General features: G+C 34.8%; 1 protein-coding gene across 12 annotated transcripts in view; it reads right to left on the bottom strand.

Moving 5' to 3' along the window:
• Window positions 1–27,745, bottom strand: part of Gphn (gephyrin) — a 360,226-nt gene that overhangs the window by 232,854 nt on the left and 99,627 nt on the right. For all 12 annotated transcript variants that reach the window (XM_051196174.1, XM_051196176.1, XM_051196182.1 and 9 more), the window contains exon 3: window positions 26,031–26,088. In XM_051196174.1, coding sequence (XP_051052131.1) covers window positions 26,031–26,088 — 58 coding nt within the window. The remainder of the gene's footprint in view (window positions 1–26,030; window positions 26,089–27,745) is intronic.

The raw sequence follows: 27,745 nt of genomic DNA, 5'->3' as shown, positions 1-27,745 counted from the left end.
AAATGAGTGGAAGTATGGAAACACAATATAGTAGAGCTTCCTAAAATATATACATATATGGAGGTAATGTGAATGAAATAATAACAGAGGAGAAAGAGCCCTAACTGTATTATCTCTTGTCATTAAATAAAGCTCCAAATATTGGAAATGGGTTATGTAACTGAGTTGTCGGCCAAAGGAGTGCCATGGGAACCCAAAAACAACCCAGGCTGTTGGTAAGGCTATAGGTTGCTCTCCACAAACTAACAGTGAGGCCATACTTCTGAAGACAATGCCTACACAACTCATTAAACACAGAGGAGTCAAGCTAGTGCCTTCTGAGAGACCACCCCTAATGACTAGTGTTGATGGTACTTGAAGACACTGTACATGCTGAAGTACATTCAAGATGTGCTTACTGGTGCAATAAAGGCACCAGAGAACTGGAAGTAATAAACTACTATCTGACTGGCTATAAGGCCCAGTCCATGAGATGGAAACCACTCAAAGAATTTAAGATCAGAAAGGTCAGGAACTTAGAGGAAAACCAAATACTACTGTTCTGCTGAGGAAATGTGGCAACAAAATGCTCCAAATGACAGTCTGGTATACTCATAAATCAGTGTCTTGCACAGCCATTATCAGAGACATTTATTCCTGTAGTTGGTAAGTACAACTATAGAAACAGACCAATAAGGCCAGAAAATATTCAGAAAGTAAGAGACCTCAGACACTTAACCCTAAATGGCATGTCTCCATCAAATCACTCTCCTCAGAGCTCAAAGAACCCTGTGGAAGGAGGAGGTAGAACGAATGTAAGAGCTAGAGGGGACTGAGGACACAAAGGAAACAAGACCTTCTAAACAGAGCAGGACAAATGTACATACGAACTCATAGAGGCTGAGGCAGCCTACACATGGCCTTCAGGGCTCTGCACTAAATAGGATCCAGGACCTGAAAACAAAAACTGGACACATGTCCACATTCCTAAAATAAAACCTATCTCCATTGGATAACCACTACAAATGAAAATTTAGTTTTCTGCAAAAAAAGGAGTCTCATTGGGAAAACAAACTACTTTTAAAGTGGACCACTCTATCAGCAGTAGATAGCCACTAGGGAAAAACAAAACAAAACAAAACAAAAAACATCAATAGAATCTTGGAATGTTCTTTGTTCCATAATCTCATGCCAGGGCTTCTTCATTTTCTTTCATTTAATTTTATCTCTTCCCCCTCCCCTTATAGGTCCTTTGATAGTTTTTGGTATTTTGCTTGATGGGATTCCTGAAAGTATAAATTAATGGGTCTCTGTATCTATATCTGTTTTTAGTACCCCTTTTTTGATCTCCTCTCTTTCCTCTCCCCCTCCCTCTTTTTTTTTTTTTTCCAGATAGGGTTTCTCTATGTAACAGCCAAGGCTGCCTTGGAACTCACTTTGAAGACCTGGCTGGCCTTGAACTCACAGAGATCCACCTGACTCTGCATCCCATGTGCTAAGAATAAAGGCGTGCGGCACCACCGCCAGGCTCTTCTTGGTATCTTTTACTTCTGTTTATTATTATTATTACTGTTATATTATTATTATTTTGATTTTGATTTGTTTTTGCTTTACCTTATTATATTTTATTATACTTGAGATGCCTGTTTGCACAGAGACAGAAAAGGGGGTGTATACTGATAGGAATGGGGAGATAGGGAGGAACTTGGAGGAGGGATAACCCATAAGTATGTTGTTTTCTAGAACTCCTATTGAAAGTATTATTGTAACACTTGTATCACTATGATCTGGGAGCTTGTTGGGAATAAAGAATTTCTCTATTCCTTTCATATAACTACAGAATTAGAACTTTTAGAGATTCCTTAAAGTGTTGTATATGTATACTTAAGTATATAAAGTATGCCTTCTAACTATATATCACCATAGATTTTTAAGTTATTTTTCTATAATTCTTAAAAATAAATTTAAGTTGTCGTTTATCTTAACAATTTATCATTTTTAACTTAGTAATTTGTAGTATCTTAGTTAGAAAGCAATTTGTCCTGCTATGTTTGTTTTTGCACCTTTCATTCTTAAACAGGCCTTAGTATTTGACTGTGTCAAATTTTTAATCTTTATTCCTGCAGTGATAAGAAGAAACTAAATAGCTCTTTCTTTTTCTTCTCATTCCATTTTATTTCAGCAATTTTACACTCAGAACTATTTGGTCACTCAATATAAAACATAGATCAATTAACAACTAATATAGCAGAAATTGGAGGTAGCTAATGCAAAAAAGAATGCAAAAATACTATGAAATAATTGTACCTATATTCTATTGATGCATTTATGCATTGCAGATACCTAGTGGATAAGAAAACAAAGCAACTACAACAAAAAACAGTGATCTATTATGACTCACAAACACTTTGTTTTCTGGCTCAGCCTGGAATGTTTGTCTTGGAGCTGGGGGGGGGGGGTTACCTCTGTGACTGAAATAATACAGGTTTAACTGGAGTAGAAGGTAGTCTTTGCTAATGTCTGAGGGCTTAAATGTAAACCACTAGGTTTTTATATCCAGGTGGTTTCTGACAATCATTTCTAACCTATATTTCCTAACATTATGGTACAAGGTTTTGAAAAAAAGAGAAAACTGACATTTTATGAATTTCTACCCCATTCTACTAGATAAAGGAAGATATAAGGGTAAGGTTGTGAGAACAGAGTTTACCCGTTAATTTGAGTAGTTATTGGGAGTTAATGGTTATTTAAGCTACCATACCAAATATATTTTGCACTAAATACATATATTGAACAAAAAATTTGTTTCTGAACTTTCTGAATATGAAGAGTAAAGAAGAGTTAAATTACTAAAAGAATGAAGCATGAACACTGTTGGAAACTGAGGCTGAATTGATGATCAGTTATGGAACGAACCTTGGGTAAACTCTGGCTGTACATTTAAAGCTTTAAGTTATATGACAAAGGTTTGAGAATTTAGTAACTAGCCCCATTTAGCAAGACTAGCCTAGCATATAACCACTAGCCCTAATACCATGGTAACCTTTCTTGTTCTCATAACTTCTGATCAGAAGTTCCACTCATGACAACACCCATTCTTTGTGATTTTTGATATTCTGTTTGCATGAACAGCTGGTCCTCAACCATTCTCTTACCTACACTGCAACCTTTCCTACAACCTTGCTCTGCTGATTATATAAGCTCCAGGAAGAAAAATAAAGTTTGCCACTTGATCAGAATCTTGTCTTGTGGTCAATTTGTTGTGTCAATTGCCCCACTTTGGGTTTTGGGGTTCTAGGATGAAGTCTCCTGGGTCAAGGCAGAATACCAACCAATTAACTTGTTGCTTAAAATTTACTTACTTTTTAAAACAACACATATAAATTATAAAGAAATTAAACAATGGAAAATATTGAAAAGGAAACAGGGGAAAGACTACAAGGCCTCAACCCTACAAAAAGAACTACCAACAACTAAGAAATGCTGATAATAGGAGAAATAGTCATATCTAAGAAAAAATACACAGTTATCCAATACCAAATGGTCAGCCATGAAAATTTATACATGAACAATATTAAACTGACTGAACAGGTTATATTTAAGAATATATATATATTCTTATATATATATTCATATATATATATTCATATATATATTCCATGCAATAACAGTTAATGAAAAAATAGGTCATGAAACTGAAAGAGAGCAAGGAGGGATATATGCTTAGTTTGGAAGGAGAAAGGGGAAGAAGGAGGGGAAGAATGATGTAATTATATTATACTCTCAAAAATAAAATAAAAAGCCTCCCATCTTGTTCTTCATGCCTAAGCAATCTGTTAGTGTTCAATAATAGTTTTTCTCTTGTAATAGTCCTTTGTTTAACTCAAAATACCTTTATGTTTTTGTTAGATAATTCCTATCATTTACTTATCTATTTACTTATTTAATTTGTGTAGGTGTTTTGTCTGCATGCATACTTCAGTAAAACGGCTTTTGTTTGTTGTAGTGGTATAGTTTCAAATGCTAATTGCTTTGGGTACCATATGCGTTATGCGTTAATTCACTGCAAAGTCCAAAAGCAAAGAAAAGCCAATAGATAATGATTGGAAACTAAACAGTATTAAAGTGACAATATCTTTACAATTAATGTGTTAATATCTTCTTTAACAGGATCTTCATTTCTTTTCGGGGTTACTAGCAGAGTGGGAATGTTAATTGTTCCAGTTGTACCTAGTTTATTTTGCATCAATTATATCATATCACTACTCTATCAAAGTCTTATACTGACTTTCAAATCAAACACTACAGATTAAAATAGTCTATATTTTTATATTTCCATGGATAGTGTTTTTTTTTAATATTTCTTTCTATACTTCGTAAAAATCTATCCAATAAATTATTTCCAATAGCTTAGGACATTAACTTTATTTAAGTTTCTTAAAGAAAATTTTGTTTACTATTCTTCAAATTCAAAAAGTAAATTACTTTAGTAACCTTCTCCTATCCTTACAGCTAGAATTAACAATTCTCCTATGCAATCAGGACAGGTATCTTAGATTTCTTTGCTATTATATATTCTGTTGTAAAATAATTTATATTAATTCATTGCTTTCCCATCATATCAGAAGCTCTGCAAGAAAAGAAACACCTAGTAGACTATTTTATGTATTCTAAGGCTGCTGTCTTACCACACATAGTAGAGACTGAGAGACACGGAGAGGGAGAGAGGGAGAGGGAGAGAGGAGGTTGGAGAGAGAAAAGGAGAGAAAAAGAGAGAGAGAAAGAGAGAGAGAAGCAGTCTATGTAAGTAAAACAGACTGAGAGCACTAAGACACATCTCCTATTTTGGGGCAAGGGAGTCTCAATAAAGGACTGGTTATTAATTTTTCTGATTTTTAACTATTCCATTTCTCACAATGAGATCAAATTTAGAACCCATACTACAGGCACCCTTATGGAATTTATTATGCTCCTCACAGTAAAATTTCATCAAGAAAATAAAAGGAGAATCACCAAGAAAAGACCTAGGAGCTCTGTATCTATAATCAAAGAGCAAAGAGCAAAGTAAAACATTTCCCCAGCATCCCTATATATAAGGATTTTAGAATGCTATGCGAGGAACCTAGGCAAATAATTGGTCTCTCTCTGTGTCTCTCAATTTTCCTAATTATGGATTTGTGTTTAGCCTACAATATTACAATATCATAATTTTTGTCTCAATATGCAGGTTAAAAAAGTGGTATTTGCTTAATTACATTCCTAGCTCCCAGCAAGATATTTAACACAAAAAGAGTTATGTCAAAGAAACCAAAATTAATAAATACTTATTGAAAAATAAATGTATACAACATAACATACATGACATAAAGAGATATTAATTTCAACATTTGGACTCTTAGACAGAAATGGAAGAGACTCTGAGGTAGTCTTTCCTGCCAGTGGAAAAAAAAGATAAAACTTAAAAATGATGCTGGGGCAATGGGAAAAAATGCTAAAATTATATCTTTAATTTGCCTAGCAGAAAAGTAGTACACAAATGAACAACAGTTTAAATGAAAAAAAGTGAAAATACTATGAAAAAATGTTAATGTTTAATTGACATTTGTTTCTGCTCTTTGATTAGCACACCCTCCTGAATTTGCTGCTTAATCTATTATAAAAATATGTTATTAATTTCCTTTCATAATAGGCATTACTTGAAAAAATACTTAGAATTTGATTAAAAATAGCACTACTAAATAATGTCTTTGCATTACAGTATTATTATTTTAAATAACACATTATACCAACAAGAAATTTGCTACAATAAAATATTTTACTAAGGCTTTTCTCTTATACTCAAAGATGATCTTCTAGATTTAAGAATTCTGGGGATTTCCTTTGAAAGTACTTAATATAAAATTGTATTAGTTGATACAATATGATTTGCTCTTCATCTTGACAACTGAACTCTTTCATTATCATTCACTCAACTAAGAAATATTTACCTACTTAACTGTAACTAAGAGTTAAAGAGTTAACTCATTAAAATTAGGAATGTTGCAGAGACACTTTTAGGAGAGTAAAAAAAGGACAGTGGAAGTACAAATGTGCAGTACATGTATCAGAGGACTTGAATTCAGGACTAGGTACCTGCTAATAAAGGCACATAAATCTATTGTTTAAGGAGAGGACTGCACACAGGTATATTATAAATGAAGATATGTAAATGGCCAAGGAGAATATAAACAGTGGTACTCAACAGGCTGGCTTACTGCTGTTAGACTGTGAAGCAAACTAAAATTGCCAGAAAAGATTTAAAGGAATGCAAATTGTTCTATTCATCTGGGAAAAATTCAGGTCCCAGTAAGTAAAACTCATTTGTTTGAAATATTCCTTTACACTGTCATTGGCTCAATAAAGAAGCTGAGGATAAATTAGGCAGGGGAGCCAAAGTGAGAATGATGGGAAGAAGAAGGGCAGTCAGAGGAGCCACTAACAGATGCATAGAGAAGGCAAGATGAGCATGTCATACTGAGAAAAAGTACCAAGACAAATGTCAAATCATAGGTAAGAAATATGGGTTAATTTCATATTAGCTAGTAAGAAGCCTAAGCTATTGGCTGAACATTTGTAATTAATACATGCCTCAGTGTGTTTATTTGGGAGTAGATGGCAATACAGGGAAACTCAACCAACACATTTGCATATTCTTTAATTTATTATTTCTGGGTCTTATTTATTTTGTTCACTAGGTGCAAATATAATGGAAATGCACATACATGTACATCAAAAGATGTGTAAGACTATTCACAACAACATATAGTTCAAAACAACTTAGGTGTTTTGCAACAACAGAATGGATAATTAAGTTGTTCTATACTAATGAAAAGGTAGCACTCATTCTGTTGATATAAAGTTCAAAAAGATAAAAAGCATTCATGGTGCTAGACTTAAGAACAGTAAATCCCTTTGGATGAGGTAAAGAATAGTACCTAGTAATTAGTAACAGGGTACAGAAAGCTATCAGTCATGCCCATAATGATTCTTTTTGTTTGTTTGTTTTTTGTTTGTTTTGTTTTGTTTTTCAAGACAGGGGTTTTCTGCGGCTTTGGAGGCTGTTCTAGAACTAGCTCGTGTAGACCAGGCCTGTCTCAAACTCACAGAGATCTGCCTGCCTCTGCCTCCTGGGTGCTGGGATTAATGCCTTGTGCCACCAACGCCTGGCTGATCTATTTCGTTTATTAGTGTTTTTTTAATTTTTATTTTCATACATAATCAACATCTATATTGAGCATATTTCCTATCAATGTCCCAGTAATCTCCTTTCTTACCTTTACCCTTTCTAGGTCATATGGAAGTTTTATCTTAATTTTTTTATAAAACCCTACACTGACTTAACTGGCTGCATTAGTTTACATTTCCATTCCCATCAGCAATTTATAGACATTTGTTTATCTCCTTGATAGAAACTGCAATTACTATGTTTTCTTGCAAGGTTTATTTTTAAAAACTAAGACTGTGTGTACATGTACACATGCACACACATATGCATACACTCTTGTAGATGTGTAGAACATACTTACTTTATGGTGCCTGTGTAGAGGTCTATGATTTCAGGATATAGTTCTCTTATTCTACCAGATTGAGGCATGGTCTTTTGTTGCAGTCTAAATGCAAGGAAACTTCTGGCCAACTCTCCTAAGTCCACCTCTCATTGTACTGTGTGTGTACCAAGATTATAGATTTGCACTACCACATCTGACTTTTTTAAGGTAGGTTTGAATAGGAAGTATCTTTACTTATTAAGCCAACCCACAGGCCATATCACTTTGCTTAATAACTGCCATTCTGACGATTATTTTTCTTGATTTCTATCTTAGCATCTTTGTTGTTGGTATACAGGGAGGCTACTAATTTTTGCATGCAAATTCTGTGACCTTAGTCTTTACTAATCATGTTTATAAGTACTAAGAATTTTCTGGTGGAGTCTTAGGAACTCATATACATATTGCCATCTGCAAATGAAGATACTTTGACCCTTTTTCCTTTGCTACTTATAACCTTTTATTTCATTGATATTTTCCTTCCTTCCAATTCAAATCTGTTGAACCCTGTTATTGAACCTTCTATTTCAGTTTAACTTTAAACTCCAGAAGTCAATTTTATTTTTCAAATTAAAAATACCTTTAAAATGATATTCTCCATTTGTAAGAGTTCAGACATCTAATCAATTAAAAATTCTCTTCTCCATTTAGACATTTGGGTTTGAGGCCATGGAATCTTGCAACTTGAAACAGCAATCACTGGTTTTCAAGCATTTGGCTTTAGAGGGTGGGTTATGTCATTAGTTCTATTGTTCTTAGACTTTTGGCCCCAGATTGATATATTTTTTTCCCAACTTCTCTTTCACCATCTAGTTTGCAGATTATATATCATGTGAATTCCTGGTCTTGATTATCAGGAGTTCCTTCTCAAAAGAAATGTCATTTTGTGTATCTTTATGTCTCCCATTGATTCTGTCTCTAGAGAATTAGGGCTAAAATAACATTTGATGATAAGTGGTCATAAAGAGTTTTGATTTTTCAAAACTATTTCCTATATTTTTCTCATTTAGATAGGATGCCTCACGCAGTTTCATTTTCCTGCTTGTGTGTGTGTGTGTGTGTGTGTGTGTGTGTGTGTGTGCCATATTCTCCTACTCTATCAATGTATATTTGTTGAAACTATATAATTTATACAATACACTAAAGCAAAATGGATATTGACAGTACTTCCCATCCCCAAGACTTCTTGTGAATGTCCCTTAATTGCTTATTGAACTCACTAGGCTAATTCAGTAAAGTTTACTTCTACTTATGATAAAGCTTCTGCTATCTAACTTGTTGCTGGGGTGGAGCTCAGCTTTGGCATGTAGACAGATTATCATGGGAAGACTATCTGATAGAGTTGCCTTTATTTCTTATCTTTATATAACCACTCTATTTAGCTATTAGTCTACTTCTCACACATTAACATGAATTTTTAGATTTTTCTAATTTGAAATGAATTGAACAAATTTTAATTTGTTTCTATTAAGCTTTTCATTTTTTAATCTAGGTGACAATGTTTTTATAGGTACATATTTAAGTCAGTTGTATATTTTGAGTTCATTTTGTTATAAAGTTTAAAGTTAGGGCAAAGGTTTTGTTTTATGATGTATTGGCTATAGTTATTCAATGACTCCAGAATTTTATTTTTTATTAACTTTTAATTATTATATAAAGTGTTAGGTTTCATTATATTAATATTTTCAGGTGTATTGTTTTTGGTGATTCTGCTCTCTAACTCTGCTACCCTATCTCTCTGATGTCTTTCTCCCCCAGTAAATTCATCTGTTTATATATCATATGTATCCTATTGTGCCCTCCTACTATCTCCATACCTTTTTCCTCCTCATGGTCCTCTAATTTCATACAAGCATCACTTATTATTAAAAATGGATTTTAAAATATTTTATTTCTATTAGTGTCCATGTGCACATGCGCATGTGTGTGTGTGACATGCCTAGGGAGGCCAGAAGAAGTCAATGAACCCCAAGAGTTGAAGATTGTAGTAGTCCAACTGGGACTGGGAATTGAACTTAGGTCCTCTGCATAGGGAACAAGCATTCTGAAGTGCTAAGCCATTTCTCAAGACTCCAAATACTGTGGTGAGTTTGAAGCATTAATTATTAAGATTACGGATATCAGTTTTACATGTATACATTACAAGTATAGTTTTTCAAGTTTTGGTCTAGTATACCTCAAATAAATCTCAGCTTGTCATAGTATATTTCAAATGAACTTACAAAAAGTGAACTGAACACAATATAAGTATCTTCATGGACTCTCTATTCTACTTTCTGATCTACATCTAATACTTCTTTAACTTTATAATCTTGGATACTGTATTTACACAGTATATATCATTGGGTAAAAGCAGTCAGTTCAATACATTTTTCCCAAAGGTTCTATCTCTTTACATATAATTTTACAACGAATTCATATAATTTGAAAACCATGTTTAAAAGTCTAAAGGAAATATGTGAAAGTTATAAGTTAAAGTTTTAGAAAATTAACATTACTATGCTGAATCTATCTCTAGACATACTATATCTTTTTATATGTATTTTTTATTTTATGTGAATGAATGTTTTTGCCTTTATGTGTGACTGTGTACCTGTTGTGCATGGTGGACAGAAGAGGACATCGGATTCCCTGAAACTGGAGTTATAGATTATAGATGGTTGAGCCTCCACAAGGGCGCTGGAAATGAATCTGGGTCCTCTGCAAGAACAACACATGCTGCTAATGACTGAGTCATCTCTACTGCCCCTATTTACTCTCCATTTCTTTAAACATGCTACATAATTTAGCATTTCGTGGTTTTCAGCATAGGTATAATCTTAAGTAAACACTAGACAGTACATTCTCTCGGAGGAAATTATACTGTGTTGTTTTAAACATCAAATTTCAACATTTATTGTTAGAAGGACATGCATGATAATCCCCTTTTTCCTCTGATGCTATAGTTCACAAATGAAATAAAATTATTAATTAGTATACTTTAATATACACACAGTTGAGTAATATGAAAACAGGGATTACTTTTCTTCTTAATTTTTAATATATCAGCCTTTTAATTCTTCTTGTCTTACCATGCTGTGCTAGCGTTTCTAGTATCAAACTGAATAAAGATAGTAAGAGATGAAATGCTTGTTTTATTCCTAACCATAGGGTAAAAATACTCATCTTTTCAATATCAAATGTTACCTAGAGTTTTATGGCTTGTCTTCTCCTCTTTCTCTCTCTGAACTCTCCTAATTCCTCTCTGTACCTAATTTGCTGAGAGTGTTCATCAAGAAAGTGTTTGGGAGTATGTCAAGTACCTTGTCTTCAAAAATACTAATTAAATTTTGTCACTTATAACTTGCTGATATGGCAGATTATATAGTTATTGTTTTTCTAAAGGTAGTTTAACATACTTCAATCTTAAGTAGTCATAGTATATAAATGTTTTCATGAGTTGTTATATTTGATTAATAACCTTTTATTAATAAGTTTAAGTTAAGAAGAGATAGTAATGATCTTCTAATTCCTTTGTTTTAACTTTGTTTCTCTGGCTTTATCAGGAATATAACAATTTCATAAAACTGAATGAAAATTGTTTCCTCTTGCTATCTCTTTGATATAATTTGAGGGTGTTTTCAATGGGTTCATGTGTTGGTGGCTTGCTCCTCAGTATGATGAGCATTCAAGATGTAGGGTATTAGGGGTAATCATTAGGTAATAGGATGTATTTGTTATTAGGGGGTTTAAAGTAGTTCTCAGGGCATTAGATAGGACATGGATACTAGAAGAAAAATCTATAATTATTATTCTGCTAAGGGAACATAGCAATAAATTGACCACTAATGCCTTATGGGTGAAGTTTCTTCTTGTAGTAGACAGTGACTAATACAGAGACCTACAAGTGGACATTATGCAGAGAATAAGACACTCTGAAGTATTCAAGCCAAATGGAATGCATGTCTTTGCTAAACTCCTATGCGCAAGGCTCAGATATTTATGAGGAATAAGAAGAGGCAGATGACTCCAAGGCAAGAGGGAGATAATCACGAACTCAAAGAGACTATGACAACAAACACAAGACTTATGCAAGTTCAAACAGACAAAATCCCATCCTGCAGAGGGATAAATGGACATAAAGTCCCACCCACAACCTGTTTACAATTGATAACTGCTGGGAAAAGAAAAAGAATAATTTGTCTCCAAAGGACCATTACGAGCTATATCAACCACATTCCAGAGAAGGCCCTAAGCCGAGGTGGTGTTGACTAACACAAAACAGAATCCATGGTTATATGTTTTTGTGCACGATCAATTTTGTTTGTTATTTTTTATTTTATTGGTTTTTATTTTTATTTTTTGTTCCAGAGAGTGAAGGTAGGGAGATAGAAATATAATATTGAGCGCATAGGGAGGTGTGGAGGATATCAGAATACACGATCAAAATATGTATTATGAAAAAAATTATGTTCAGTAGCAGTTTTTTGTAAAAAAACATTTTTATTTATTTTTTACATTCCAATTCCAGTTCTCCCTCCCTCTCTCTTCTCCTTCTGATCCTGCCATTACCCACCCACCTCCCATCTGATCCTTGGAGAGGCTAAGGCCACCCCTAAGAACTCAGTAGCACAGTCTTTGCACAATTGTTTATAAAAGCAGTTACTAGGGGATATGAATTATTTTTCACAAGAGTGAGTTATAAGAACATACAAAAACCCTAATTGTCCTTTGTTGTATTATTTTGACATAAGATAGTTTCCTCCTAAGAGGATAATGCTGTTGCACTGTGACATGTCTTCAAGAAACTCAGGCTAATACAGGTACAATGTCTTCTAAACAATGAACCAACAGCTCTCTCTCTCTCTCTCTCTCTCTCTCTCTCTCTCTCTCTTTCTCTCTCTCTCTCTCTGCTATTGTGGTTTACAATAGGTATTTCATTACAGTAACAAAAACAATATGATACAGTACCTGCTATAGAGCAAACAGATGAAAATTAATGACGATTACCCTGATATTTCTATTAAACTGTCCAACACAATTATATTAGAATAAAGATTTCTTTTGTTTGGTTTAACATACTTGAAGACAGGCTCTTTCTATGAAGCACAAGTTAGGCTAGATCTTAACTATGTATCCCAGACTGGTCTCAAGTTAAGATTTTTATGAATATGCTTTATGAATCCTGGCATTTTAAACTTGTTATCTGCTCAACTTTTAAATTAATAATTTTATTTCTTTAGCACTCAAACAGGTATACAAGTTATATACTTCATATTTCATGTTTAATTTTAGGAACTGTGGGTTTTGAGAAATTGGACCATTTTTTACACATCTAACTTATGATCAGAAGAATTTCACAACATTCTCTACTTGTTCATTTAAAATAATGAGAATGTTTCAATCTATATTTTATTTTTGACAATAGCAATGGTGCCTTTTCTGTCTATCTTTGTCAATCCATTAAGTCTATTAGGGACAACAAGATTTTTAAGGAACAAGCATTTTATTTCATGAATTTTTCTCTACTGTTTTCAGTTCTTAACATTACTTCCTTTCTTCTGCTTTCTTTATTCTCTACATTTATTGTTTCTAGATAGAGGAACTTGGGTTACTGATATGAGAAAATTTTTGTTTTACATATCAAGCCCAGCTCACTCTCCCTCCCTCCGTCCCTCCTTCTCTCTCTCCATGCTGCACATGCACCCTGACTACCCTCCCCTCCCATCATCCCCCAATTCCACATGCCATCCAAGAGGGGTCATGTAAATCTGTCAAGTCATTTGAAGTAAGGACTAGGACTTCTCTCCTGTCTCTAGAATAAGGGAGTATCCCTCCATGGGGGCTGTGCCTGCAAGGTCCTTTTGTGTATCAGGAATGTGTCCTGGTCCCTCTGTCTGAGGTCACTTAAGACTGCTCAGGTCTTCTAGCTGAGACCCATGTTCAGGGGGTCTGAGTCAGTTCCATGCTGGATTCCCAGCTATCAGTCTAGGGGTCTGTTAGTTCCTCCTTGTTCAAGGCAGCTGTCTCTATGCGTTTCTACAGCCTATTCATGTCCTCTCTCTCTCTCTGCAACTGGATTCTAATTTGACTCAGTGTTTAGTTGTGGGTGTTTGCTTCTGTTTCCAACAGGTACTAGATGAGGGCTCCATGATGGTGGATAATTTAGCCGTTGATCTCATTATCAGGGAAGGGCGTTTACGGTAGCCTTTTCACAGTTGCTCAAATTGTTAGTTGAAGTCAGTCCTGTAGGTCCGTAGACATTTCTTTTGGTTCAGTTTTCTCTTCAAACCTATAATGTCTCCCTCTTTTATTTTCTCATTCTCTCTCTCTCTCTCTCTCTCTCTCTCTCTCCTGTTTTATTCCTCCCCTGTCTCACTCTTCTTAGTCCCACGTGCTTTCCTCTTCTCACCATCTTTCTCCTAGTTCCCATGTACGGAGAACTTGTCCCTTCCCTTTCTGTGAATCTCTTAGAATCTACCTTGTATACTAGTTCCTCTGGTGGTGTGAATTATAGGCTGGTGATCCTATGTTCTAGGTCTAAATCCGTATATGAGCAAGTACATACCATGGTCCACTTTGTGTAACTGGGTTACCTCATTCAGAATGGTTTCTTCAAGTTCCACCTACTTGCCTGCAAATTTCAAGATTCTATTATTTTTTTTTCTGCAGAGTAGTATTCCATTGTGTAGATGTGCCACATCTTCTTTATCCATTCTTCAGTTGAGGGGCATCTAGGTGGCTTCCAGGTTCTTACCATTACAAAAAAAAAAAAAAAAAAAAAAAAATGCTGATAAGAACACAGTTGAGCATATGTCTTTATTGCATGGATGTGGATCATTTGGGTATATGCCTGAGAGGCGGATTGCTGGATCCTGTGGTAAACTAATTCCCATTTTCCCGTGGAACTGCCATACTGATCTCCAAAATGGCTGTACAAGTTTGCACTCCCAACAGCAGTGGAGGAGTGTTCCCCTTTCTCCATATCCTCTCCAGCATAAGTTGTCATTGGTGTTTCTAATTTTAGCCATTCTGGCAGGAGTAAGATGGTATCTGAAAGTTGTTTTGATTTGCTTTTCCCTGATAGCTAAGGATGTTCAGCACTTTCTTAAGTGTCTTTCAGCCTTTTTGATTTCCTCTATTTAGAATTCTCTCTTCAGTTTTGTACCCCATTTTTTAATAGGGTTATTTGGTGTTTTGTTGACTAGTTTCTTGAGTTATCTGTATACTTTGGAGACCAGCCCTCTGTCAGCTGTAGCACTGGTGCAGATCTTTTCCTAGTCTGTGGGCTGCCATTTGTTCTTGTCAACTGTGTCCTTTGCCTTACAGAAGCTTCTCAGTTTGAGGAGGTCACATTTTTAATTGTTTCTCTCAGTGTCTGTGCTATTGGAGTTATGTTCAGAAAGTGGTCTTTCTGACCACTTTCAAGGGAACCTCCTAAGAGGTTCAGTGTGGCTGGATTTATGTTCAGGTCTTTGATCCATTTGGACTTGAGTTTTGTGCATGGCAATAGACATGGGTCTATCTGCAGTCTTCTACACACCCTCATCCAATTGTGCCAGCACCATTTGTTGAAGATGCTTTCCTCCACACATTGTATAGTTTTAGCTGTTTTGTCAAAAATCAGGTGTTCGTAGGTGTGTGGGTTAATATCAGGATTTTCAATTCGATTCCATTGGTCTACTTGTCTATTTTTGTGCTAATACCAGGCTATTTTCAGGACTATAGCTCTGTAGTAGAGCTTAAAGTTGGGGATGGTGATGCCTCCTGAAGTTCTTTTATTGTACAGGGTTGTTTTGGCTATTGATTATTATCCTTACAAGGTCTGTGAAGAAGTGTGCTGGGATTTTAATGGGGATTGCATTGAATCAGTAGGTTACTTTTGGGAAAGATTGCCATTTTTACTATGTTATCCTACCTATCCAAGATCATGGGAGATCCTTATATTTCCTGATATCTTCTTTAATTTCTTTCTTTAAAGACACAAAGTTCTTATTATACAGGTCTTTCATTTGTTTGGTAAGCATTACCCCAAGATGCTTTATGTTGTTTGTGGCTATTGTAAAGGGTGATGTTTCTCTGATTTCTTTCTCTGTCTTTGTCATCTGAATAAAGTAGGGCTACTGATTTTTTTTTTTTTTTTAAGTTTATCAGCTGTAGGAGTTCCCTGGAAGAGTTTCTGGGGTCGCTTATATAAACTATCATATCATCTGCAAATAGAGAAAGTTTGACTTCTTCCTTTCCAACTTGGATCCCCTTGATCTCCTTTTGTTGGCTCATAGCTTTAGCTAGAACTTCAAGTACAATATAGAAGACATACGGAGAGAGAGAGAGCAGACTTATCTTGTTCCTGATTTTAGAGGAATTGCCTTAAGATTCTCTCCATTCAGTTTGATGTTGGCTGTTGGTTTGCTGTATATTGCTCTTATTATGTTTAGGTATGTTCCTGTTATCCCTGATATCTCCAAGACCTTTATCATGAAAGGATGTTGAGTTTTGTCAAAGGCTTTTTCAGCATCTAGGGAGATAATCATATGGTTTTCTTTTTCAGTATGTTCATAATGTGGATCACGTTGATAGATTTTCATGTTAAACCATCCCTGCAACCCAGGGATGAAGCCTACTTGGTCATGGTGGATGATTTATCTGATGTATTCTTGGATTGGGTTGCCAGTATTTTATTGAGTATTTTTGCATCGAAGTTTTGGTCTGTAGTTTTCTTTCTTAGTTGTGTCTTTGTGTGGTTTGGGTACCAAGGTTATTGTGGCCTCATAAAAAGAGTTTGGTAATGAATTGTCTGGATTTCCTGTGTCCATTGTTATGTCCCCATTTTCATGCATGTTCTCTCTCTGCTTTTTCATTAGTTTTGGATAAAGGTCTTGCTGATTTTCTCGAAAAACCAACTCTTTGTTGCATTGATTTTTTTGTATTGTATTCCTGGTTTCTATTTTATTGATTTCAGCCCTCAAATTGATTATTTCTACTCCTCCGTGATGAGTTTGCATCTTTTTGTTGTAAGGCTTTCAGTTTCTCTGTTAATTCTCTAATGTGACTATCCTCTGTTTTCTTCATGTGGGCACTTCACTCGTACCACTGCTTTCAAGGTGTCCCATAAGTTCATGTATGTTGTGTCCTCATTTTCATTGAATTTTAGGAAGTCCTTAATTTCTTTATTTCTTTTTTGATCCAGGTAGGGTACAATAGCGCATTGTTCAATTTCCATGAGTTTGTAGTGTTTCTGCAATTTGTGTAGTTGTTGAGTTCCAATTTTTAAGCATGGTGGTCTGATAAGATACAGGGGACTATCCCAATTTTTTTTTTTTTGTATCTGTTGAGGTTTATTATGCTGCCTAGTATGTGGTTGATTTCAGAAAAGGTTCAATGTGGAGCAGAGAAGGTGGTATATTCTTTTGTTTGCATGGAATGTTCTATAGAAGTCTGTTAAACCCAATTGAGACATAACTTTTGTTAGTTCTTCTAGTGGTCCTGTCTAGTGGTGAGAGTGGTGTGTTGAAGTCTCCCACCATAAGTGTATGAGGTTTTATGTGAGCGTTTCTTTTACGAATGTGGGTGCCTTTGTATTTGGGGCAAAGATGTTAAGAATTAAGACTTTGCAGTAATGGATTTCTCCTGCGATGAATAAGAAATGACCGTCTTCATATCCTTTGATTATTTTTGGCTTGAAGTCTAACTTGTTAGATATTAGGGTATCTGCACCTGCTTGCTTCTTGGGTCCATTTGATAGAAGATCTTTTCCCAGCCCTTTACCCTGAGGTAATGTCTATCTTCGAAGCTTAGATGTGTTTCTTATTTTCATTTTTAAGATTTTTACTTTTTAAGTGCATGAGTGCTTTGATTGCATTATGTATGTGGATCATGTGTTTGTGGGAGGGGGGGTCACAGAAAGCCAAAAGAGGTTGCAGGTCCCCTGGAACTAGAGTTAAACATAGTTGTTGGCTACCACATGAGTGCTATGAACTAAACCCAGGTCCTCTGCATGAGTGGGACATTCTCTGAACTGCTGTGCCATTTCATTAGTCCCTTTGTTCTTTTTTTCATGTAATCATTTAGGATTCTTGATTGTCCCCTCAAGGCTAGATTGGTGGCACAGGCTTGAGATCCCAGCTTCTAGAAAGGTTGACTCAACAAGATCTCTAGTATAAAGGCATCCTAGATAATTTAATGAGACTTTGTCACAAATAAAAGTATTCTCATCCATGATAAATACACACTAGGATATATACAAATAAAACTGAAATTTCTAATTTGTCCCCTCATCATTCTTTATCTACCTTACAGATTTGGCTGTATATGATTATCTAAAATTTCATTTGAGTAATCTACTTTGATATGTGGTTTATTTAAAAGTGTCTTTTAATTCCCATGTGCTGAAATTTTCTTTTATTTTTGTTATTCATTTCAATGTTAATTCTATTTGGATCTAAGGACATATGCTATATGTTTTTAAATGTTGATTGTGATTTGTGACACAAGATATGGTCTTGTGAAATGATTGTGAATGTTTAGGTACAAAAGTGTACTATTTAATTTTACTTCAAAAATTTTTATGTCCATTTTGATTCATACAATTTTTCAACTTGGGAGTTTATCTAGTGGATTGTGCATGCCATGTAAGAATGTAAATTTTGGCTTCAGTAATTTCTTTGAAGTCTATTTGGGCAAATATCCATGTATTCAATCTGGCTTACCTTCTCTTAAATGAATGTTTATATAGTCTGTGTTTTTTTCAACCTTTCAGTTTATACCTATATAACTGTCTTTAAAATGACTTTCTTGAGAATGACATTAAGGGATCATTAATCAAATGTTCATTTTGTCAAAGTACATCTTCTTAAGGCCATATTTGAATTACTATTTATATGTGTAGTGAGATATTCACTTTGTCCGCACCTGTGGCATTTTAAAAAAATGTTTGAAAAAGTAAAGGAAGTTTTACCTCGCTGGGGATTACAAATTGCACCCCAAGAAATACAAAAAGGAGATTCTATCAACTATTTAGGATATAAAATAGGTCTACACAAAATTAGACCACACAAAGTACAGATCAGAAGAGATCGCTACCCTTCAATGTAGTTACTGACTCTCAATACTCAGAGAGTCGTCTTACACATTGAGATTGCAAAATTTATTCGCGACGATTCAGAATTAACATCATTGTTTATACAGTTACAAGATACGACCACAAATAGGATTCATCCTATATAAATATAAAACACACATCAGATCCCATACGTGTCTGCCAGGTTCCCTAGCACAGGGCAATGATAAAATTAAATGGATCAGTTAATAGGAAGTGTGCTAAAAGCCTCAGAATTTCATAAGAAACAAGGTTTAATAAAGGATTTTTTTCTATCACTTGGCAACAAGCTAAGGAAATTGTAAGGAAATGTCCTACTTGCTCAATCTATAACCAAACTCCTTTACTACCAGGCAGTAACCCTAAAGATATAAATAGGAATGTAATATGGCAAATGGATGTGTTTCACTTTGCAGAATTTAGAAAATTAAAACACACGCACCACATCATAGATACATTTTCAGGGTTTCAATGGGCCACTGCTTTGAGCTCTGAAAAGGCTGATTCTGTTATCACACACCTATTAGAGGTAATGGCAATTATGGGCATACCTGCACAAATAAAAACTGACAATGCTCTGGCATATGTTTCCAGAAAATTGAAACAGTTTTTTGAGTATTATAACATAAAACACTTCATAGACCAGAAGAACATGGCATTTAAATGTTTTAATATTGGTACTCCGTTGACATGAGACACTATTGCTCCTGACGGCACCATGCATCTTCCTGAAAAAATGTTGTATACTGTTATCGCTCCTTCTGGAGTCGATTCTTGCTTCAGCTATGGCCCTTTGAACAAATAACTGCCACCACCTGAAGGGAGATATCATTCTGTAAATATGTTTCTCTTATTGGTTAATGTATAAAGCACTGTTGGCTAATAGGAAAGCAAGATAGGAGGGACTAGGAGAAAGGAGGGAGTAAGGAGGAGTCAACATGAAGAGATGCGAGAGAGCAGAACACCAGACACCCTCTCCGGTAAGATAAGACCATGTGAAATACTTAATAGAATACTTAATAGAAATGGGTTAATATTTAAGACAGAGCTAGCCGATAAGAAACTAGTAACTGGCCAACAGCATAATATCAAATATAGAGTCTCTGTGTATTATTTGGGGAAGTGACCACATCTCCAAGCTGGCAGCATGCTGCTGGATGGCAGCATAGACCAAGACAGTGAGCAGAGCTCTCAGTGCTGGTGGTAAAATAGCCGCCGCCATCTTGGATAGACTGCAGCTAAAACAACTGTGGCTTTCATTTTAGCAGTGTTGTTTACCAGATAAAGACTCATGGCCACAAAAAGATAAAGATTTACAGTAAAGACAGATTCATATTAAGGAAAAGCGCTAAAGATTTAGAGTGTGTTCTAAAATGTATGTAGGCTTGGGAGAGAAAAGGAAAAAATGGTTTTAAAAAGACAGAGAGGAGCTGAGTGTGGTGGCACACGCCTTTAATCCCAGCACTCGGGAGACAGAGGCAAGCAGATCTCTGTGATTTCAAAGTAAACTTAGTATGCAGAGTGAATTCCAGGTCAGATAAATGTTACATAGAGAAACCCTGTCTCAAAAAATAAAAAAATAGAAATAGAATAGAGTAAAAAAAAAAAAAAAAAAAAAAAAAAAAAGTCATATAAAGATGAAAAGTACCAAGAAAATCTGGATAGTGTATGGCATTATATTGTCTTTGTATCATTTGACTGCTGAGGAAACAATTGTTAGAGGAAATGCTGCTGGATTAATTCAATTTATATATTTTAAAAAATGCTTTAACTTCAAAATTTAAGTCTAAGGATAGGTTACTGGGGAAAAGGTTTTCTATATTTGTTTTCACAGAAAATGAAAAGCTATAGATTCCTTCCAGACTAACATGGTTTGATCAAGCTAGATCCCCTGAAACAGAGTTCCTGATGATCCAACATTCAAAACAGCTTGAACAAGGCAGCCTTGCAGACTACAGCCAGGATTTCTGCATCTTCTTAGGATATCCAAAGACAGCGCCCCCTACCATCAGGAAGCAGTTTGGAAAGAACAACGCCCAAATTCCCAAATATTGTTTATAAATGTTTGTTTTCATTTAAGTGGTTGGTTATAAATGGTTAATGACCACAACCAATCTATTTTTAAAGGTAAAAAGGGGATTATGGTAAGATATGAATATTTTGTTTTGGAATAGATTATCATTTATTGATACAATTTAAGGTCAATTATGTGATATGTATATTTCTCCTTTAGGTATTGTGCTTATATAGCTCATTTAGAAATGTAATGTATAATGTAGTACAGATTATAGATAATTACCTATGATAGTCATAGTTTAGAGTTGAGTTAGTTAGGGTTTCAAGATAAACACAGATATATTTGAGGTAGATAGGCATTTTTCAAACCTTTCAAGACCTACAGAATATGACATTTAAAAAAGGGTGTTTCTTGACAGTGAGACATAAATGCTCCTGGCAACACCACCTGCATCAGAAAGGAAGATGGACATCAAAGAATCACATTATGAAGTTTACTTCCAATATGGCAAGATATTGGACAAGATACTGCTCTTGTCCGGGCTTTTTGACTTTATGCCGTATAAACTGGACATGCAGGACCCACAGGAAAGTAACTGCTGATACAAGATGGACATTGCTACAGAGTTCCTGCTTCATGAAAGAGTCTGCCAACGGTCTGCTGGACACAGAGAAAAGTGACTGACAAACTGCAAATACATGTGGACAGTTTAGTTTCCTCCTTTGCTGAGGAGTGTGCTAGACACACTATGGCCTATTGGCTGAAGATGGAACATTACAGAAGAACTTCGGGTGACTGACCAGATGAGTTGTCTCTGTCATTTCTAGAGTTTATATATTATCCTTCTGTAGTCTTTGATGGAGTTGAAAACAGATAGTTATAGTTATACTCTTCCTTAAATAAGAATAAAGATAAGTTACATAAAAGACTTTAGACTCACAAAGATAGGATAGATGATGGAATATTTTCTTAAATCTTGCTAAATGTTAATGGACTAAATATTGTTAACTGTGGTTCTTAATTTGGTAACTGTTGTGTGATATAATTTACTATGTTAAATATGTTTTTATTTTAGACAGAAAAGAGGAGATGATGGGAGATTTCATTCTGTAAATATGTTTCTCTCATTGGTTAATAAATAAATGTTTCTCTCATTGGTTAATAAATAAAGCAATGTTGGCCAATAGGAAAGGAAGATAGGAGGGACTAGGAGAAAGGAGGAAAGAGGAAGGATTAAGGAGGAGTCAACATGGAGAGACCAGAGAGAGCAGAACGCCAGCCCCTCTCCAGTAAGTTGAGACCACATGGAAATACTTAGATTAATAGAAATGGGTTAATATTTAAGACAGAGCTAGCCAATAAGAAACTAGTAACTGGCCAACAGAATAATATGAAATACAGAGTCTCTGTGTATTATTTGGGGCTGGTGTGGCAGTGGGTCCAGACCAGCAGGGAAAAACCTACTCTAACACCCACCTCAACCACTGATTTGGATGTGCGGTCTTATGTGCTTGCAGGAGACAAACTTAGAAGACTGCTGAACCCTGCCAAGTCAAGGTAAGACAGCCTTTCTTCCTCCCTGCTTTTGCTGTGGTCTGTCAGGTACTCTAGGCCTTAGCCAAAACTGGCTGTACCAACGTTGATGTCAGACCTTGGGTGACTGTCCAGGTAGCATGCTGTTTCTGTCCTTGATGCACCATTTGGAGATGCCCATCCGCACTTCCTGTCTACTATCCTGGTATTGTTATTTTGCTTCTCAGGTCTTTGATGAGGTTGAAGATTAAATTATCACAACTATTACTCTCTCTTCCTAGTTAGATATATTAGGTACTAGACTTAAGCTTTCCAGCTTAGGACAACTCTATTGTAAACCCCCATTCACCCTAGGACTAGATAGTTAGGTCTTAAGTTTGTATGGTCTCAATTTTCCTTTTCTTAGAGCACACTTGTTTTTCACTGTTTTGTATATAGTTTTTTTTTTTTTTTTTTTTTTTTTTTTAATCAAGGCTAAATCTTTTCTTTAGACTAAAAGGGGAATTTTAGTGAGATATTCACTTTGTCCGCACCTGTGGCATAGACCATGTCCATTGGGGTGGAGACAGGGGCAGATGTTACCTGGAGGAACTAAGTCTGAGGAGGGGGCTCTGAGAGCTCTCTTTCTTGCAGCATGGGGACAGAAGAACATCCGGAGGCATCCTTGGGACCAGGAACGTGCTGGTGTTCATCTGTGTATGTTGTAAGTTATTTCTCCCTGAATAAACATCTATTTGGCCTATTTGTTTCTCCTCATCCTTATTAAACATCAATATATATGAGTTAATTGCTGATAACTTAAGGTTTAAAATGGTTGTATTAATGTCTGTTTGAATACTGTTTCTAGATTGCCTTACTATTGTTCACTTAAGCCTTTATCTGATTTCCATCTTTATTTGTAATACTTTGAATATGTTATTTTGTACATTTTTCTTAGTGGGTTTTCTCGAACTTGCTACATACAAATGTAATTTTCAGTGCGCCACATTAACAATGTTAACAATTTCACATGACATACAGAAAACTTATTTCTATTTAGGTAACGTTATATTTCTATGTTTTAAATACAAATGTAATTTAGATAACTTTATATTTTGATTTTTTAAATACAAATGTGCTAAATATTTATTCTACTTACAAGGAATATCAAGCCATATAATCTTAAATTTGTTTGGGCCTTCATATGAGGCTTTAAAAGTTCTATGAGTCTACTTTACCCCTGACTTGACAGTGTTTTACTTCTTCAAGTTTTAAGCCTTGTGTTGTTATTTACTTTCTTTCTGGGGAATGTAGATAGCTGCAATTTTTTCAAGGTAAGCCACACAGCGACAGAATTTTAGTTTTTTTACGTAAGCATCTTTATATTCCCTATCCATTACGGCAGCATATCTAAACAGAGAATTTGTGATTAAAAGCTCTTCTTTGCAGTACCTAAAACTATGCCACTTCCTTCTATTCTATAATTTTTTCCTGGACTGTGGGGACATTTGTTCCATATCTGTACATACCATTTCTTTACAAATTTTTAAACCAGTATTATGAATTTCTGAATATGAACAAAGAGAAAATATAATAAATTATGACGATAACCGGACACTGACAGTACACTTTCCTGTTGTAACCCAAAAGGCTTGCCTGGTGAAAGTGGGCTTCACTGTTGATACTAAATAGGGGCAGATGACAAGACCAAGAATGCAGAAAGAAAATGGTTAACTGACACTGTGCAGTGTCACCAATCTTGTTGATATGGCAAAGGAGTGACAACTTGGCCAAACTAGGCCTCACTGACATTCAAAAGAAAAGGTAAGACAATGATGACTAGCTCCACGTTCCACTGTCCTGTTAGTCATAGTGTTCCTAGATAGGTGTCTTAGAAAGGATGGCTGTGGGAAGAAATGGAGGGGTGGAGATGGAAGACCAGATCTCTCCTTGGCTCTGTTAAACTGAAGGTTAACTGATTGACCTAAAAAGAAGACTTTGGATGACTGAAGTCACTTCATTTTTGATGATTTTAGAAGTGTTTTCAGTAACAATACTTTTGAAAACTGATAAATTTATTGTAATATTATCTGGAGCAAATAATTCATAAGCAATATATGAACTAAATAATAGTTCTTCATGTTTAAACATTAAGAATATAATATGCCTGACAAAACTGAGTTAGGTTTCATTAATTGACATCATTTTAAGACTAAAAATATACAATAAAACATGTATATTTATACACAGTACATTATACATAGGACATCAAGCTTAAGCTACATCATATACTTTTGACAATTTCAGATTACTTGACTCTACCTGGTGGATTGATGTATGCCCTTAATCCTAGCACCAAGGAGGCAGAGGCAGGTGGACTCTGAATTCAAGGCTAGCCCTGGCATGCAGAGAAAGTTTTAGAACAGTCAGGGGTATTACACAGAAAAAGCATTTATCTAAAAACAAAACAAAACAACAACAAAAAGTTTTAAAAGTTTTTACACCAACACATTTGAAAACATTTCTGTGCCTCAATGCTCAAACTCCATTCAGTTACATGTCATATGCTTCAAGGAATATCCTGATAAAACTCATGATTCTAAAATCAGACAAAATGAAATAAAACCTCACTAATAAATAAATAAATAAATAAATAAATAAATAAACAAACCCCTTACAAGAAGAGTCAACTTTTCTGTAACTTAGTTAAATATAAATCTATTGCTTCTAGTGAATATCTGCTCTAGGATATGTCTTTAGCCCACTTAATGTTATTGCCTAATAGAACTATTCAAGTTGATTCTATTTACTAGCAAAGTCTCAACTAATGGCTATGAGATTACAAAACCTAATGTCAATCATAGGATTCTTCTTTTTGCGTGATTTTAGGCTGACTTTCTAATGAATCCTGACACCCTTGAAATTCTTTTTTTCTTTTGGTATTTTGAGACAGTGTTTTTCTATGTTACAGTCTGGGCTGTCAAAATTTGAAGATCAGGATGACCTAGAACACACATAGATTCTCCTGCTTCTGCCTCCCAGGTGCTGGGAGTAATACAACCATCACACACTGCTAAATTTTTCTGTTTTTCACCCCTTGAGATGGTGAGATCTCATTATATAATCCAGTTGGCTTAGAACTTGATGTATATACCAGGCTGGCCCCAAACTTGGGATGATCCTCTTGACTTTAATTGCTAATTGCTTGGATTACAGGCTTGCCTCAATCACTGTATCAGTTTTATGTGGTGGAACAGAATGGATCTAGGGCTTTGTGCGAGCTAGGCAAGTTTCTCTCCATAATGAATATCATCCAAACCTTCGTTTTCCTTTTTTAATGCTAGGACAAAGGTAAAGCATTATTTCCTTAAGAGATCTTACAATAAAAGAGGCACATACTGAAACCAAGTTTCTCACATAATAATGAGTTTAAATGATTTAAAATAAATAAAGAATTCATTATAAATTTTTCAGCTTACTGAATTAGATACTGAAAACTTCAATCAAATGAAGTATTGTAATTTGAGATTTTTATATATTAGCCACAAGACTGGTGATATTAAAAAGATAAATTGTTATATATATATTAAAGTTTAAAAACAATACTGTCTTATATTTCCAATAAATCACATAGTGTTTTTATATTTTTCCTTAAATTTTTTCACAGAATTGTTTGAAAACAGTAGATAAAATGTGATAGTGATTCTATAATTATGCATGTATTTTTAACTTAAATAACTAGAAGTTTAATCATGTCTTAACAAACCAAAAGATTCAATTACATTTAAGAAGTAAAAATTTCCCCTTAGTTTCTAAATAAAATAAAAACCTCAGCAGACATGAAAATTTCATACTATACCTTGATTTCTTCTATTTCATCTGGAACTATCTTGTATGCTGATATAGTCCCACCCAACCTGAAATTAGGAGAAGAAAATATTCTTAAAACCAGCAACAGTGTAAAAGTGTATGAATTATATATTCCATTAGCATTAGAGAGCTAACAGAAATCTCCCAAGACCTCCCTCGATACCCACGGGGAAAACTTTTTGCTTCATTTTTTCCCACTTATTAGTTTAGAAGAGACAGACAATGACTATCCAAAGAAAAAATAATACATTGGACTTTTATTCTGAAATAAACTTCCATTATTGATGGTTTTAATAATACTGAAGCTGCCACGTTTATTGCTGAATTATGTCACAACATATATCAAGAACAAAGAGCAAACCTGTTTTTACTTGTTTAATTAATGAACTTAATTTCTTGGAATAGTTTAAGGTTTCTGAAAACTGAACACAAAATGAAGTTAACATATCTGGCCCTAAGACCATTTCCTAGTATCTTAATAATTATCATCTTATATTTGTGTGGTGCAATTGTCACAATTAATGAACCAATACTGATTTTGCTTAATTTTTGTTAAAAACAGAGTTTGAGAGATGAATGTGTCCAGCACTATGAAAGAGAAAATAAATTGTGAGTTATAAACAGTTTGAGTCCTAATATTTAATTTTTTAATTGAAAGTTTTACTTTATAAAACTTTTTTACAGTTTTTCTGTTTAACAATTCTTTATAATTAACATATGCAACGATTGTTACATAAATGGGACAGAGTACAGAAACAGTTCCAATTTATTATAAAAAACATTCAAAGATGCTATACTGAAAATGGTTGATTAAGGTAGAAAAATACAAAGCTTCATTGCTATGATGAATCTGAATCCTATTTACAAAAACAATTCATTTTTCTCATGATTACTGTTAAAAAAAAAAAAAAAGCAAGCAACTTAGATACCTTAATCTGGTCCTAGAAAGTTATCTTTAAACCAAGAGGAATGGTTTTGACCATTAAGAAGGTAAGGCAAACCAGATATGACATGGCTGTTATAGTTTATTCTACAGACTAAGCTCCAGGACAGTCAAGGACGTTACACAGAGAAACTGTATTTCAAAAAAAAAAAAAAAAAACCAAATTAATAATAATAATAATAATAATAGCAATTCAGACGCAATTCAGAAAACCCAAAAGGAAACAGTGAGTGATAAGCAACTCTTTCTGGGGAAAAAATAGTCAAAACTTTTAATTATGTTAGTTAGGTTTCATAGATATAAAGAGATATATTTGAGATGAATAGATAGTCCTCAAACCTTTCAAAGACCTACAGAATATGGCATTTAAAATGGTTTGGGTTTTTCATGACAGTGAGACATAACTGCTCCTGGCACATTAATTACTTCAGAAAAGAATATGGGCATTGAAGTAATTTGTTATGGAGCTTGCCATTTGCACTAGAAACTGCTCTTGCCTGGACTGTCCAAAGTGGACATACAAGACCCACAGGTAAGTGATTGCTGAATTTGGCAAAACAAGATGGGACAGTCCTTCAGGATTTCTAGTTAATGGAAGTGTCTACCAGACATTCTACAGGACACAGAGAAAAATGACTGACAAACTGACAATACAGGCAGGACAGTCTCAAATTCCCCACTTCACTGAAAAGTCTACCAGACACTCTATAGCCTATGGCCTGAAGACTGATGCTCCAACGTTACAGAGGAACTTTGGGTGA

Source organism: Phodopus roborovskii, unplaced genomic scaffold (genome assembly GCF_943737965.1).
Source record: "Phodopus roborovskii unplaced genomic scaffold, PHOROB, whole genome shotgun sequence".
Taxonomy (NCBI): domain Eukaryota; kingdom Metazoa; phylum Chordata; class Mammalia; order Rodentia; family Cricetidae; genus Phodopus; species Phodopus roborovskii.
Note: the sequence above shows the minus strand (reverse complement) of the source record. Positions and strands in the feature narration are given on the sequence as shown.